The sequence below is a fragment of the Pristis pectinata genome, chromosome 9 (genome assembly GCF_009764475.1).
Source record: "Pristis pectinata isolate sPriPec2 chromosome 9, sPriPec2.1.pri, whole genome shotgun sequence".
Taxonomy (NCBI): Eukaryota; Metazoa; Chordata; class Chondrichthyes; order Rhinopristiformes; family Pristidae; genus Pristis; species Pristis pectinata.
Genome location: NC_067413.1, coordinates 27808419 through 27823655, shown reverse-complemented (window position 1 = coordinate 27823655; position 15237 = coordinate 27808419). Strand labels below are relative to the sequence as shown.

General features: G+C 43.4%; 2 protein-coding genes across 2 annotated transcripts in view; one reads left to right on the top strand and one right to left on the bottom strand.

Annotated features, from left to right (window-relative positions):
• nbeal2 (neurobeachin-like 2) overlaps nucleotides 1-9238 on the bottom strand; it is a 192044-nt gene extending 182806 nt beyond the window's left edge. Inside the window, exon 1 of the mRNA XM_052022635.1 lies at nucleotides 9091-9238. Within this exon, the coding sequence (XP_051878595.1) occupies nucleotides 9091-9141 (51 nt within the window). The 5' untranslated portion in view covers nucleotides 9142-9238. The remainder of the gene's footprint in view (nucleotides 1-9090) is intronic.
• A 399-nt stretch (nucleotides 9239-9637) lies between these two features.
• Nucleotides 9638-15237, top strand: part of ccdc12 (coiled-coil domain containing 12) — a 72177-nt gene continuing 66577 nt past the window's right edge. The window contains exons 1-2 of the mRNA XM_052022638.1: nucleotides 9638-9781; nucleotides 14136-14356. Coding sequence (XP_051878598.1) covers nucleotides 14273-14356 — 84 coding nt within the window. The 5' untranslated portion in view covers nucleotides 9638-9781; nucleotides 14136-14272. The remainder of the gene's footprint in view (nucleotides 9782-14135; nucleotides 14357-15237) is intronic.

The window sequence follows — 15237 nt, the reverse complement described above, 5'->3', positions numbered from 1 at the left end:
TAAAGTTGAAATTGGTGTTCCTGTAGTAGCAACATCTGGCCACTACATGGTTCTGTGGAGAATGTTTCCAAAGTCCATTTCCCAATACTTCATCTTGCATATGTGCTTTTATATTTAAAACAAAGCTTACATTCATCAATTGGCCATAGGAAATTAAAAGAATGTCCATAATATAAGAGCAGTTATTCAGATAGGCAGCAATAATGGAGCCCTTACAGTAGCTATTAAATTTCAAAATGAAATAAAGTAAACAATCAAAAAATACTTAATGTTTAGAGCTGAAGAAGTCGTAAATGAAAGCACTCACAATCCACTTTGTGCAATACAGGTCATGTCTTCCTTATCACTTGCCAGTTTTAGTGGTTTTGTAGCAGAGTTCTAGTGTTAGATTTAGACGACTTGTGACAGTGTAATGCAATAGTGATTAAAAGTCTACTGCCAGATTTCTCTCTCCTAATGTTTACTTCATCCTTCACTACTTTTACACTCTCATTCATTTAAAGATCTTCCCCCGAACTTTTACACCAATAAAAATTTAGGAACATTTTTCTGAGCAGTCATTGGCTTCTGCTCCCCAAAACTGGATTAGCTTTGATTATCCCATCCCTCCACGCACAAGTTGCTTATCTTCAGAACATTACAAATCTGCTTGCTGATATTATCTTTCCAAAACTACTCTAGGTGTCACTGTGGCTCAGTAGAAGGACTCTTACCTCCAAAGACAAGAGATCATTCAAATCCTTCTCCATGAACTTAAGCACAAGGATCTGTACTGACACCTCAGTGTAGCACTGGAAGGGTTGGGGTGCAGGAGAAGTGCTGTACTGTTAGAGGTATTATCCTTTGATAACTTGTGGAAATTACCTTCTTATTATGACATAGGCGGCCATTGGGCCCATGTTGGCTCTAAGTAGAACAATCTTGTAAGTACTACTCCCCCTCTTTTTACATCCCTGTATCTCTGCAACCTGTTTGCTCTCACATGCCAATCAACTTGGCTTTGATTCTTTTTGACATCAACTTGCACTAAGGGGCAAGTTACAGTAGCCTATTAACCTGTCAGCATGTCTTTAAGGTGTGGAAGGAAAATGGGGCACCTGGAGATAACCCACAAGGAGAATGTGCATATAGACAGTGCCCAAAATCAGGAGGCAGCTGCACCAAGTGCTGTACCACCCTTAACACAAAGAAACTAGGAACTAAGGCATTCGGTCTCAGGTGGACATAAAAAAATCTTAACGTGCAAGGTTCCCTTTGACAGGAAGAGAGAATACCAAAACCTCTTCAATAACAGGAATAGATGAATTCTGCAGCACTATTTCAAAGAGTCAGGGTGTTTCCATGATGTCATTTATTCCACTGTCAGCATTAGCATAACAACTTATTTGATCATTATGTCATGGCAATCTGTAGCGCCTTTCAAGTTGGCCACTGTGTTTCCTTCATTATACCAACAATGACAGTTCAGAATTATTTCAAAAGCTGCAAAGTGTTTTGAGAGGTGAAGGACACTAAGTAGAATGGGGTAGAAGTTGCATGTACCAAGCACACGATATGGTAGCACAAGAGAGTGTTCTTTGCTTGCAAAATTCAGTTCCAATGAAGCCAGGTCACAGACAGAGGAAAGCACACTTGTGCGTTTAGTGTAAGCATCAGGCAAACATATTGCCACTCAAGCTCAATGGCTTTCCCTTTAAAACAATTCCAAACACATTTGTTTGACCTTCATCCACCACAGCCCCACCCCATGCATCTATTTTTGTTTTTATTTCCACTTTTATGATATTTTTTATTAAAACATCAAGTTCAGATGCTAACAAAACTGTTTTGCTTATCTCACTCTTTACATCACAGCACACTTTCAGCAGAGACAGGCATTTTTTTTTGAACATAGAACATTACAGCATGGTACAGGCCCTTCGGCCCACGATGTTGTGCCGACATTTTATCCTGCTCTAATTCTATCTAACCCTTCCCTTCCACATAGCCCTCCATTTTTTTTTATATTCATGTGGTTATCTAAAAGTCTCTTAAATGTCCCTAATGTATCTGTCTCCACCACCTCTTCTGGCAGTGCGTTCCACACACTTACCACTCTCCGTGTAAAAAAAACTTACCTCTGACATCCCTCCTATACCTTCCCCCAATCATCTTAAAATTATGCCCCCTCATGTTAGCCATTTTCACCCTGGGAAAAAGTCTCTGACTGTCCACTTGATCTATTCCTCTCATCATCTTGTACACTATCAAGTCACCTCTCATCCTCCTTTGCTCCAAAGAAAAAAGCTCTAGCTCACTCAACCTAGTCTCATAAGATATGCTCTCCAATCCAGGCAGCATCCTGATAAATCTCTTCTGCACCCTCTTTAAAACTTCCACATCCTTCCTATAATGAGGCAACCAGAACTGAACACAATACTCCAAGTGTGGTCTCACTAGAGTTTTATAGAGCTGCAACATTACCTGGCAGTCTTGAACTTAATACCCCAACTAATGAAGGCCAATACACCATACGCCTTCTTAACAACCCTATCAACCTGCACGGCAATCTTGAGGGATCTATGGACCCCAAGGTCCCTCTGTTCCTCCACACTGCAGAGTCCTGCCATTAACCTTGTATTCTGCCTTCAAATTCGATCTTCCAAACGTCACACTTTTCCGGGTTGAACTCTACCTGCCGCTTCTCAGCCCAACTCTGCATCCTATCAATGCCCTGCTGTAACCTACAGCAACCTTCTATACTACCCACAACACTACCAACCTTTGTGTCATCAGCAAACTTACTAACCTACCCTTCCACATCTTCATCCAAGTCATTTTTAAAAATCACAAAGAGCAGGGGTCCCAGAACCGATCCCTGCAGAACATCACTGGTCATAGACCTCCAGGCAGAATACGCTTCATCTACAACCACCCTCTGTCTTCTATGGGTGAACCAATTCTGAATCCACACAGTCAAGTTTCCCTGGATCCCATGCCTCCTGACTTTCTGAATGAGCCTTCCATGAGGAACCTTATCAAACGCCTTACTAAAATCCATGTACACCACATCCACTGCTCTACCTTCATCAATGTGCTTTGTCACATCCTCAAAGAATTCAATCAGGCTCATGAGGCTCGACCTGTTCAACTTCCATGACAAACTGCCATTCCTATTCTTTTCCCCTTTCTGGCAGCCAGGTTTCTCCATTCTAATCCCAAGAGTGCTCATTCTTGCCATGAATCGGTTCTATGAGCATTTGTTAATCTCTGCTCTATGCTCTTGGATGGATCCCACACGTTAAAAGGGAGGTTGCTCAATTGCTGATTTGCATCACAGATCATCTTTCACCAGCTCATTCTATAGGAAATGTTTGATTAGGAAAGGTAATGGTAGAAGAGAAACAACTCAAAAGGGCACAAGATCAAATCCATTCACATAAATTAGAACATAGAACAGTACAGCACAGAACAGGCCCTTCGGCCCACAATGTTGTACTGACATAGCTAATCCCTCCTACCTACAGAATGCCCATATCCCTCTATATTGTTCTCATTCATGTGCCCATCCAAGCCCCTCTTAAAAGCCCCCAATGAATTTGCCTCCACCACCCTATCAGGCAACGCATTCCAGGTGTCTACCACTCTCTCAGTAAAAAAAATGTACCTCTCACATCTGTTCTCAACTTACCCCGTCTCACCTTAAACGCATGCCCTCTGGTATTGAATCACTCAATGATGGGAAAAAGATATTGCTTGTCCACCCTAGCTATGCCCCTCATAATTTTATACACTTCCAACAGATCACCCCTCAGCTTCCGCCACTCCAGATAAAACAGCCCAAGTTTGTCCAGCCTCTCCTGAAAGCACATGCCCTCTAATCCAGGCAGCATCCTAGTAAACCTCCTCTGCACCCTCTCTAAAGCCTCGACATCCTTCCTATAGTGAGGTGACCAGAATTGCCAACGATACTCTAAATGTGGCCTAACCAGAGTTCTATAGAGATGAGATGTTAAAGATGAGCTCAATAAATCTAATAGACTCTTGACTAGGACCATAAAATTTATGAAAGCCTTAAAATTCAACAAGTTCACTGATGTACTTCAAGGAATGAAACTGTACAAACTGTCTGGAGTACATGCGGCTCCAGTTCCATTATTTTCTTCGACTTCTAAGATGTCCTTTAAGGCTCATTAAAAAAAATCTACCTCCATCTTAAAAATATTTAATAACTGCTTCCACCACTTTTTGAGGAAGAGAGTTCAAAAGACTCAACTCTCTAAGAGAAAAAAGCCTTAAATGGGTGACCCCTTTTAAAACAGTGATTTCTCGTTCTCGATTCTCCCTTTAAGAAACGTCCTCTCTACATTTCCCGTTAAGTCCGTCAGGGACTTATGTGATTCAATCAAATCACCTCTACATTTCTGAACTCTAGTGATAGAATCCTAACCTGTCCAATCTTTTCTTCATAAGGCAACCCACCCATTCCAGGTGTGAGATTAGTAAACCTCTCTGATCTGTTTCAAATGCATTAACATCCTTTCTTAAGAGACCAACACTGTACACAGTATTCCAGATGTGGTCTCACCAATGCCCTATATAACTGAAGCCTAACCTTGCTGCTCTTGTACTCAATTCCCTTAGCAATGAATGATAACATTGTTAATATTCCTAACTACATCCTGGAACTGTATACAGACCAGACCATCCCATCCCGTTTGATGCTGTTCAACTCAGTTTTCCCTTAACACTCTGCACAATTTTTGTAGCATGTTTGGATTTTAATGAAACAAATTAGGACAATCAAGTTTTAAATCCTCCTGTGTAAATATTTTAGGCGATCATGTGGTTGAAAATACCATGCCCTGTGGCTAAAAATACCATTATTTTTAATCTCCAGCTGAGGTATCTGTTAGAATTTGATTTTAATATACTCCATTTATGGAAAGAATTGCCTAATGAGATGCCTGTTCATACACAGCAGGATGTCCTATTTTGACATCACCCCCTGACTCCATATCTGTACATAATTAGCTGAAAATAGGGATGCAATAGTGGTGCTAAAATTGGTCTCAAGTCTCCTTGGGATAGTGAAAGTGAATTCTGCTGCTATTCTCATGAACATGTCTGAAACCATGATCTCTTCCACATTTGTAGAAGCTGGTGATGCTTAGTTTCCAACATCACATATGAAGAGCAGGGAAAAAAAAGCAGAGGCTAGTTGAAACCATGAACTGTATTCTGGCAAGAAACAGTGTTTTCAGCAAGAAGGTGAGAAATTTGAAAGAGAAGGTCATTGAATTTGAAACTTGACCTTTCCTTTCAAATTTTAAGTCCAAAAAACAATCCATTGAGCTTTTTCTCCCCCTTATCAGTATGTAAGCCAATTGTTTAGTCAATTAAACTCCACACATGGGACAAATCAACCCAAGCCATAATACTAGGCCTTAAATGCTGCAAGAGTGGTTTAGTTGAACATTTGGCTTGTTTCCATACTTCAGATGCCAACTGATAGACATCCAGAAGGAGGAGATGCTCTTATAAAGAAAACAACTTAGACATTTACACAGTGGCAAGCAACTAACTTGGTGAGCTAGCAAGGCATTACACATCACAGCTCACGTTGATGCATGCTTCAAATTTTTCCTCCCTCTCACTTGAAAGGAAAACAACTTAGTGATTTGGACATAAAATTAGAAACCACAAAGTCACTGACTGACCAATTCCAGTAAACACTTGGTTTATATAGTACCTTTGATTTAGTAAAACACTTCACAGGAGACAGAACTGACACTGAGTCAAAGCAGAAGAATTTTGACTGCGTGACCAATTACTTGGTCAGAGAAGTCATTTTAAGGAGAAAAATGGAGAAGCAATATCGGAAATGGACCAGAAATAAATCAAGATTCCTGCAAACTACTTTAGAAGGATGCACTCAGACCATTAAGTAGGTTTTCTATGTTTCTATTAGGTACATGGAGTTGAGAAAAATAGAGGGCTATGGGTCTCTATGGTAGGGACATGTTCAGCACAGCTTTGTGGGCCGAAGGGCCTGAATTGTGCTGTAGGTTTTCTATGTTTCTAAGATTTCCAATTGGCTGATTTTACTGACTGAGTTGCACATACAGAGAATGGATAATATTATTGAATCTGGTCATTATTTTGCTATTGTATGTAGTACTGCTTGGCTTTACACTGGACTCTGTTTCTTCCCACATCCCAAATATACATTAATTGGCTGCTGCAAATTACTCCTCAGTTAGGCAAGTAGCAAAAAAAATCAGAGGCAGTTGATGGGCATGTGAGAGAGAATAAGTTGTAGGGGTAGAGGTAAATAAGGCATGGGAAATGAGACTGACAAAATTGATCTTGTGGGAGCCAGCACACACTTGATGGGCTGAATGGCCACCTTTTATATCATAAGCAAGCACATAAACTCTGCCAACTGTAAATAAGCAGCAGTGTTTCCTGCATTACAACAGTATCACCATTTAAAAACCATTTCATTGGTTGTAATGTGCTTTGAGGCATCTCAATATTGTGAAAGGCACTATTTAAATACAAGCTGTTCTTATTGCAATGCAATATAGTTTCCACTTTCCACACAAGCTATGCGAGAATCCGTGTTTGCTCTGTGTCACATGAGTTTACTAAGTACAATACATGTATGCACATGCTCTACTTGGCCTCTTCACAAAACTGCTCTCATCCACTCATTGTTGACCATTTACTCAGTTCTAACAGCAGCTGAATGCCAAGTCTGGAGATCCTGAAATTAACCCTTTCACTAATTCTTTCTCTTCACAGCACATTGGCCACAGAACAATAAGAATGGATTTGGACTGTGCACCTGTGTTGCACCTGCCCATTATTCCCCCACCCCCTCAGTACTGCACGCCTTGCATGTCCCAAAACCCATTTTATGTTGGGTCCTTAAAGTCAGCAATAAAACAGATTTCATCTCTATGGTCTGCAAAGACCTTAGGTATAAAAAAAGGATATACATTATGTTAAGACATCATCTAGTCTCTAAAAAAAAACTTGCTTAAACCTGAAAACACTGATCATAGCTAGTACATAGTCAGTTCTAACACGAGAAAACTGGTTAATCATGTATTGATGTGTGTAGGATAAATCCCTTTAAGTCATTTAACAATGCTGTCCAATCCAATGTTTCTCCACATCTGATTAACAAATCATTGAGCAAGATAAAAGTTTTGTGTCAAAGCTTCGAAGCTTATTAATGAGAAAAAGCAATCTGCCTGGCTCTCCACCCAATTGGTGCCTTTGTAGGGACACGTTGGTTGGTTTGGATGCCTCCCACAGTCAAGTAACCACCAATAATCAATCTTTTGTCCATTGTCGAATACTTTCCTGGCTGAGATATTAGAAGACAGGCCGGTACCCCAGTGCCTGACAGTGAACATTCTGACTCATTGCACCACAGCCTGGTATGGAGGCTCTGATGCACAGGATCATAAGAGGCTGCAGAGGGTTGTAGACTCAGTCAGCTCCATCATGGGCACAACCCTCTCCACCATTAAGGACATCTTCAAGAGGCAGTGCCTCAAGAAGACGACATCCATCACTAAAGACCCTCACCATCCGATACATGCCCTCTTCTCATTACTACCACTGGAGAGGAGGTACAGGAGCCTGAAGACCCACACTCAACGATAAAGGAACAACTTCTTCCTCTCTGCCATCAGATTTCAGAACCTTCCATGAACACCACCTCATTGTTCTTTTTTTTTTGCATTGTTTGTAATTTATAGTAATTTTATGTCTTTGCACTGTACTGCTGCTACAAAACAACAAATTTCTCGTCATGAGACAGTGATAATAAACCTGATTCTGAACGGAGGCAGGAAGGCTTAGCGAGGAGGAAAAGGTTGAGGCCTGCACCTGCATTATGCTAGAGCTTCAGTGAACTCTGGAGGTTGATGAAGGAGTCAGGGTAAGAAATGAAACAGCAGAAAGCAAAGTCAGTTTGATGTCCCAAACTTTTTATTGAAAAATACTGATGTGATGCCCATGAATGAGTGGGTTTTGGGCGTTCAATCCCACCAAAGTTGACAAAACCCATCGCTGATTGTCCGGAGTGAAACAACACTACTACAACCCAGACAAATCCGTGACACAGAAACAAGCTAGTTCAATCTTCAGGCATACCTTACCCCCAGGATTAATGTTTCCGGCACAATGCACATGCACATCTAACCAAAACTGCACCAAACCGAACGCTAAAAATATTCGACTACAACAAAACAGTCACACGAATGGAAAATGGTTAACAGATACAACTGAAAACTTTGAGCAGCCTGATTTTGAACAGATCTTGCCGTAACTTCAATTCTAAATTCAAAAGGCTGAGAGGTCACATATTGCAAACTGATTAAAATCGGTAATGAATTAGACTTTTACAAGTTTATGCCGTTACGTCCAATCTCGCCCTGACACAAGTACCAAGACATTTACGTTCTCTCAGCAAACGCGCCACAACGGAGCGAAGAAAGAACCAGTTTAGCATTTGCAGAGCGAATCTGTCGGTAACACGCCCTCCCGCTTTTCATTTGAAGAGCTCTCCGACTTATTTTCAAATAATTATTAAACATTAATCTGGCCACAAACAAAACACTTGCCGCAATCTGCCCGAAATACAAGTGAATTTAAAAATAAGACATGTTTAACCAAGCAGATTTGAGTTATTTGTAAATCATTAATTGTCGAGGGAGAAATTAAACAATCTATAACTTTCCTGCCATCAAACAAACTAAACACGAGGCCAATAAACATTTCCTATATCGATGGAAAGCGAAATGACAACCTGAAGTATCGTGCAACAATTTCACCCGAAGATTATCACATATATAATTTAAAGGAAGACATTAAAATGCAGTTTGTATCAGACCCAGTATCTCAAACTCAACATCGCAACACGCACACACCAACACACAAAGTGTTGCCACTGTCGTTGCGCACTGACTGTCAATAAATATTGCTATATTTGTCTTCTTTGCAAGCGAAAGTAGGAAGGGGGAAGAGTAGCCGGGGTTAAGTGTGACGGGACGGGCGGGCCCGGCCCCGTGCCACAGGTGTGCAATCGCTCACCTTGGTGAAGTACAACATCCACAGCTCGTACAGCCTCTCCTTCGAAGCCATTCCTCGACTGGGAATAAACCGTGGTTTCTTCCTATTATTAACTCCCCTCTCTCACACGGGCAGCTTTTTCTTACAACTCTTCATCCTTGCTTTCCTCTCCTCCCCCGCTGTTGTCAAAGAGAGATTCGAAATTATTCCCTTGTTGCAATAAAAAGTAGTTGCTTAAAACTGAGCATCAGTGAAGATCTTCTTCACGCATTATTTCCTTCGTTTTGCAAGCTGGGTTCTTCATTTGATATTGTGGAATAAAACCTTCAAGTTAAAAGTTGCTCCGGCTTCTATGCCTCTCTGTCTCTTTCACACACTGAGCTCTTCCGCCATCTCGGTTCCGGACTCGATGTTTCTTTGATGTTGCTTCAGTTGCTTTTTTCTGGGGTGAAACTGAACGTTTGCTCCTCTGTGGGTCCGGGCACGCGGATTGCAGGCGAGCCCTCTGCCGGAGGCGCGCCTCCCGTCACAGCGCCTGAATTACGGGAGCAGGGTTCATAGCATCTACTCGCAGGCTGCACAATTATAAGAAATGCTGGAAATGCGCCTCCCTACCAATCGAGTGATCGCTTCCGTTTCCAACTCGCAATACGTGCCCGCGCTTTAGCGAGCCGAACACAAGGACGTCAAGTGAGATGCGATCCGCGGCCAGGTGTGTAGGTTGAGAGACAGAGAAAGGGAGGAGCCAGGTGTGTGTGTGTGAGAGAGAGAGAAAGATGCAGGCGAGAGAGAGGGAGGGAGGGAGACAGACAAGAGGGAGAAACAAAGACAGAGTGAATGAGAGAGAGAGAGAGTTGAGAGAAACAGAGACATAAGAGAGATAGAGAGACGAGAGAGAAGGAAAGAAAAACGAGAGAGAGATGAGAGAAATACGAGACAGAGACAGAGACAGAGACAGATGAGGGGGGGGGGGCAGGGTGGGGTGGAGGCCAAAGGCTGGTGTGAGGGTTCAGGATTTCACTGAACAGTTGCAGAGCATAATGAAAGGACGGGGTGAAAAAAAAGTAAGTTGTGGTCCACATCGGTATAGACAACAGGTAGTAGGAGGAACTTTGGAAGGCTTTTGGTGAGGCCCTACACAGGAGGGTGAACAAAGACAGAGCACATGGAAATGGAGATAATACACTTGCATGGATAGAGAGTTGTTAAAAGAAAGAAATCAAACAGTAGGGATGATGGTTCCTTCTCAAACTGGCAGGCTGTCACTACTGGGGAATTGTAGGGAGGTTGCTTGATTCTACCACTCATCTATGTATTGGGGGCAAGTTACAGTGGCCAATTAACCTACCATCCTGAACATCTTTGGGATGTGGGAGGGAACTGGAGCACCTGTAGGAAATCCATGAGTCATAGGGAGAACAGACAGCACTGTAGATCAGAACTGACCTTAGATCATTGGAGCTCTGAGGCAGCAGTTCTTCTAACTGCACCACTGTGCTGCCCAGACCAACATTCATCCTTCAAGTAATGTCATCGGAAACAGTTTACGTATTACTACAATCTGAGTTTCTTTCCCAGTACTACATATTTTCACCAGTAAGAACATGGCCTGGGTTATTTGTTAGCGAAAGAATTGATCTGCATTTTCAGATTCAGAAGACAACCATATAAGCTTTTATTCGAGTTGGATGCAAGCAAAAGAGAGGATGCATAAGGTTCCTTCCCAGAAATTCACTGGTAATCTTTGGGATAGATGTTGAGACTATTTTGTAATTTTATTTAGCAACTGATTTACCTTGCTAGTTTAAATACAATTTTGAATGTGGCCATGAGACCCAATACCAACAATATGGAGTTTTGCCTCTTCTATACAACCTGTATAATTGATTGACCAGAGCTCCAAAAACACCATTCAGTTATTGCAGAAAAACCTGATGGGCAGTGTCTGATCCCTTAAGAATGAACACAACATCAGCATAATTCAGCTTGTTGCCACCAGTATGACACAGTGGATTTACTACTCTAGGCAGTGGACTTTGTTTCTTTCAGTAATATCCCAATAAACAACATTACATTATATTTAACACCCATTTTCATTTGGAAAGTGGAAACGTATATGAACATGTAATGTCCTCAAAGTCATTCTTAAGACTCAGGCATTTTAAGCTTCTGTTGGAACACAGGATTTTTTCAATAAGAAAAGGCTAAGATCCAGCTCAGTAGTCACCTGACAAGAGAGTTGTTGGGTAATCATGGTAATTAATCTCTATTTAATTCATCTACAAAGGACCAGGCATTACTTGAAGCAAACTTCAGTAGTTAAGAGCTTTGGAAACTGTAATCTGAAAGTCATCTGTTCCATCAGAGCAGCTGCACTTACCATGTGTCATGCCTCTAATTATTCACTATTGCATAGCCATGAAATGGTAACCACTGACACAAGGAGGTTTGTTTTAAAGAAGGAGCTTGTTTTAATAGAATGGAAATTGATGAATTCCAATTGTACTTTATATTATCTCCAGGCTATTTTGGTATTCTGCCAATAAGACAGAAAGATAAAGTAAATCCTGGTAAACAACCACTACATTTTACTTTTTAGAAATACTGAAAATATATAAAACTAGTTGAGTTCCAATGCATTGTACCAAATGCAACAGGTGAAGCAGAGTTGATTGGCAAAGGAGTAAGTTTGAAATCTGTCTTTTTTACTGAGAGTAATTTAAGAAGCAATTAAGATGAGGCAGTTGAGACAATTTTTCTAGTTCTTTTTGGGATGGGCAACTAATTAAGCATTACCTCAGCTTTACCTGAGAAAATAATCATGAGAAGTAGGTAAGTTCCACCATCTCCTAGCATGTGAATATATTGCACTGTTCCATGAATGTTAATGCTGAAGGAAGAGTGTGAGCACACCTCATAATAATTAAGTCTCACATAGCAACCTATTTGTTAAATTCATTGTAAATATACCATAGATATCTTTGGCTGTAAAGGTAATCAGAAGAAGAGAACATGATAGTGTACACATTAGGATTGTTGAATATATACTGAATCTCAGGAAATGTGTTGTATTGCAGGTGTGCCTGCCTTCTGATGGTAGTGCACTTTGCCCTCGTTTATGCCTGTGGTTCAATAGAGTTGGGCAATAGCATTTGATGCATTTCTTATTTTCATCCATGCAAGTTATGCATGAAGTTATCAGAGGCAGGGCATCAATTCCAAAAAAAATCTTAGCTTGCTGTATCTACTGCAGCAAGGCAAATTTTGATGAAAGGCCATTGACATGGAACATTAACTCTATTTTTGTCTCCACAGATGCTGTCTGATTTGTTGAGTATTTCCCTCATTTTCTGTTTTTTATACAAAAATTAGCAACCTCTTCTCACCAGGAAGATCTATTTTCAACTGTGTCTTTCCCTCATCCATTTCTTCTGGAAAGTTTTGTTTTTGGTTTGTTCAAGATTACTCTGCATTACAGATCACTTCACAAATTCTGCTGATTTGCTAAAAATGATTCAATGTTCATATGGATTTCACTAGCCTGGAGGTCCGTGGAGGTATTTAAAGGGGAAGTAGGTACATTATTGGAAGATCAGGGAATTGAGGACTATGGGGAACTGGCACTGAGAAGGAGACGAAGACTGGGCAGATCAACCATGAACTATTGAATGGTGGGGCAGGTTTGAGGGGCCTACTCCTGCTCCCGTTTTCTTATGTTCTTATCTTGTAACTATATTCTCTTGTTCGAGACTCTTCCACTAGTGGAAACACCAACCTTGTTGTGCCTTCTTAGGATCTCATATATTTCAATAGAATCACTCCTCATTTTTCTAAACTTAGAAAAAGACGCAGGTCTAACACAGGTCATTTATGATAGGTCAACCCTCTCACCCCAGGAATTCACATAGTGATTCTCTTCTGAACAGTTTCTAATTCTAGTATGTCCTTGGTAAAAATAAGGAGATCTAAACTGTAAACAATACTGTAGGTGTGGTGTCACCTGTATAATTGTAACAATAAGTTTCTGCTTTAAAATTCTAACCAATGTGTCTTCTGCCTTCTTCATTACTTACTGCATTTGCACGCCAACTTTTGTATTTCATTCACAAAGACCTTTCATCATGCAGATGCTGCTTGACCTGCTGAGCATTTCCATCATTTTCTATTTTTATTTCATATGCTTGGTATCTTTAATAATAATCTTCTGTCTGATTCTGAATGTGATTGGTACAAATTTATACACATTCATTTTGAGTTCAACACGTTAGATAACTCAATACACAAGGAATCTGCATTGCATTTATTTATGAAATAAAAACAGAAAATATTTGAGGTATTCAGCTGGTTAGGGAGAAACACAGCTAATATTTCAGGCCCATGTCCCTCCACCTTTCCTGGAAGAGCGAAAACAAGTGAAGGAGCAACACAAAAAATCTGGAGGAACCCAGCGGGTCAGGCAGCATCTATGGAGGGAAATGGACAGTCGACGTTTCGGGTTGAAACCCTTTATCAGGACTGATGAAGGCCTGTACAAGTGTAGGCACTTGTCTGCAACTTAATTCTGTTTCTCTCTGCGGATTTTTCTACTCTACGTTTGTTGGTCTCTGCAGATGTCTGACCTGCTGAGTGCTTCAACAGAGTCACGGAGCACAGAAACATGCCTTTTGATCCACCATGTCTATGCTGACTATCATGTACCTGTCCATATATAATCCCATTTACCAGTCTTTTCTATGCCTTTTGAGAGTACCTGCCTCCACCACCCACTCAGGCAGTGCGTTCCAGATTCCAACCACTCTCTGGGTCGAAAAGTTCTCCTTTAGATTCCCACAAAACCTCTTACCTCTTACTCTAAACCTCTGCCCTCTGGTTTCAACTGTTGATATTTCAGATTTTGAGCATTTGCTGTCTTTTGCTTTTTGATGTAAGCAAATAAGTTGACTTTACAATGAACGTGGCTAATGTCAGATAACTCTGTGTGTAATGATGACCCACTTTACTTTTCAACGTTATCTCTTGTGTTTCGAGCCTTTCATTTTCACTGTTTGGTTGTTCCGACCATTTAGAGTTGGAGTGACGTCATTGGATGAGTCGATGTGCTGGGAGATTGCCTTCTGGCTCTGGCCGATTGCCTTGTGAGCGGCTGGTCATGCCTGCCGTGAGGGCTGCCGGGATTTGGAGTATCTAACCAGTTTTTGGGAAGATGGCGGAACAGGCCGGGAAGCTGCAGGAGGAGGCGCTGAGGAGGAAAGAGCGGCTCCGGGCATTGAAGGAGCGGCAGCTGCAAGTAAGGAAGGAAGGCCGGGGTGTGGGGTGCTGCGTACTTTGCTCTCTCCTCGCCCTTCTGTTTGGGAATAATTCAATTCTGGGGGAGTGTTTCATGTTCATGGAGAGGGGGAGGGGGGGGGGGGAGGGAGGGGGAGGGGGGGGGGGGAGGGAGGGGGAGGGGGGGGGGGGAGGGAGGGGAGGGGGGGGGGGAGGGAGGGGGAGGGGGGGGGGGAGGGAGGGGGAGGGGGGGGGGGAGGGAGGGGGAGGGGGGGGGGGAGGGGGGGGGGGGAGGGAGGGGGAGGGAGGGGGGGGGAGGGAGGGGGAGGGAGGGGGGGAGGGAGGGGGAGGGAGGGGGGGGGAGGGGGAGGAGAGGGGGAGGGAGGGGGAGGGAGGGGGGGGGAGGGGGAGGGAGGGGGGGGAGAGGGGGAGGGAGGGGGAGGGAGGGGGGGGAGAGGGGGAGGGAGGGGGAGGGAGACGGGGAGAGAGGGGGAGGGAGGGGGGGGAGAGGGGGAGGGAGGGGGGGGAGAGGGGGAGGGAGGGGGGAGGGAGGGAGGGGGGAGGGGGGAGGGGGGGGGAGAGGGGGAGGGGGGGGGGAGGGGGGGGAAGGGAGGGGGGGGAGGGGAGGGGGAGGGAGGGGGGGGGGAGGGGGAGGGAGGGGGGGAGGGAGGGGGAGGGGGGGAGGGAGGGAGGGGGGAGGGGGGAGGGAGGGGGGGGAGGGGGGGGAGAGGGGGAGGGAGGGGGGGGAGAGGGGGGAGGGAGGGGGGGGAGAGGGGGAGGGAGGGGGGGGAGGGAGGGAGGGGGGAGGGGGGGGAGAGGGGGAGGGGGAGGGGGGAGGGAGGGAGGGGGGAGGGGGGGGGGAGAGGGGGAGGGGGGGGGGGAGGGGGGGGGAGGGGAGGGGAG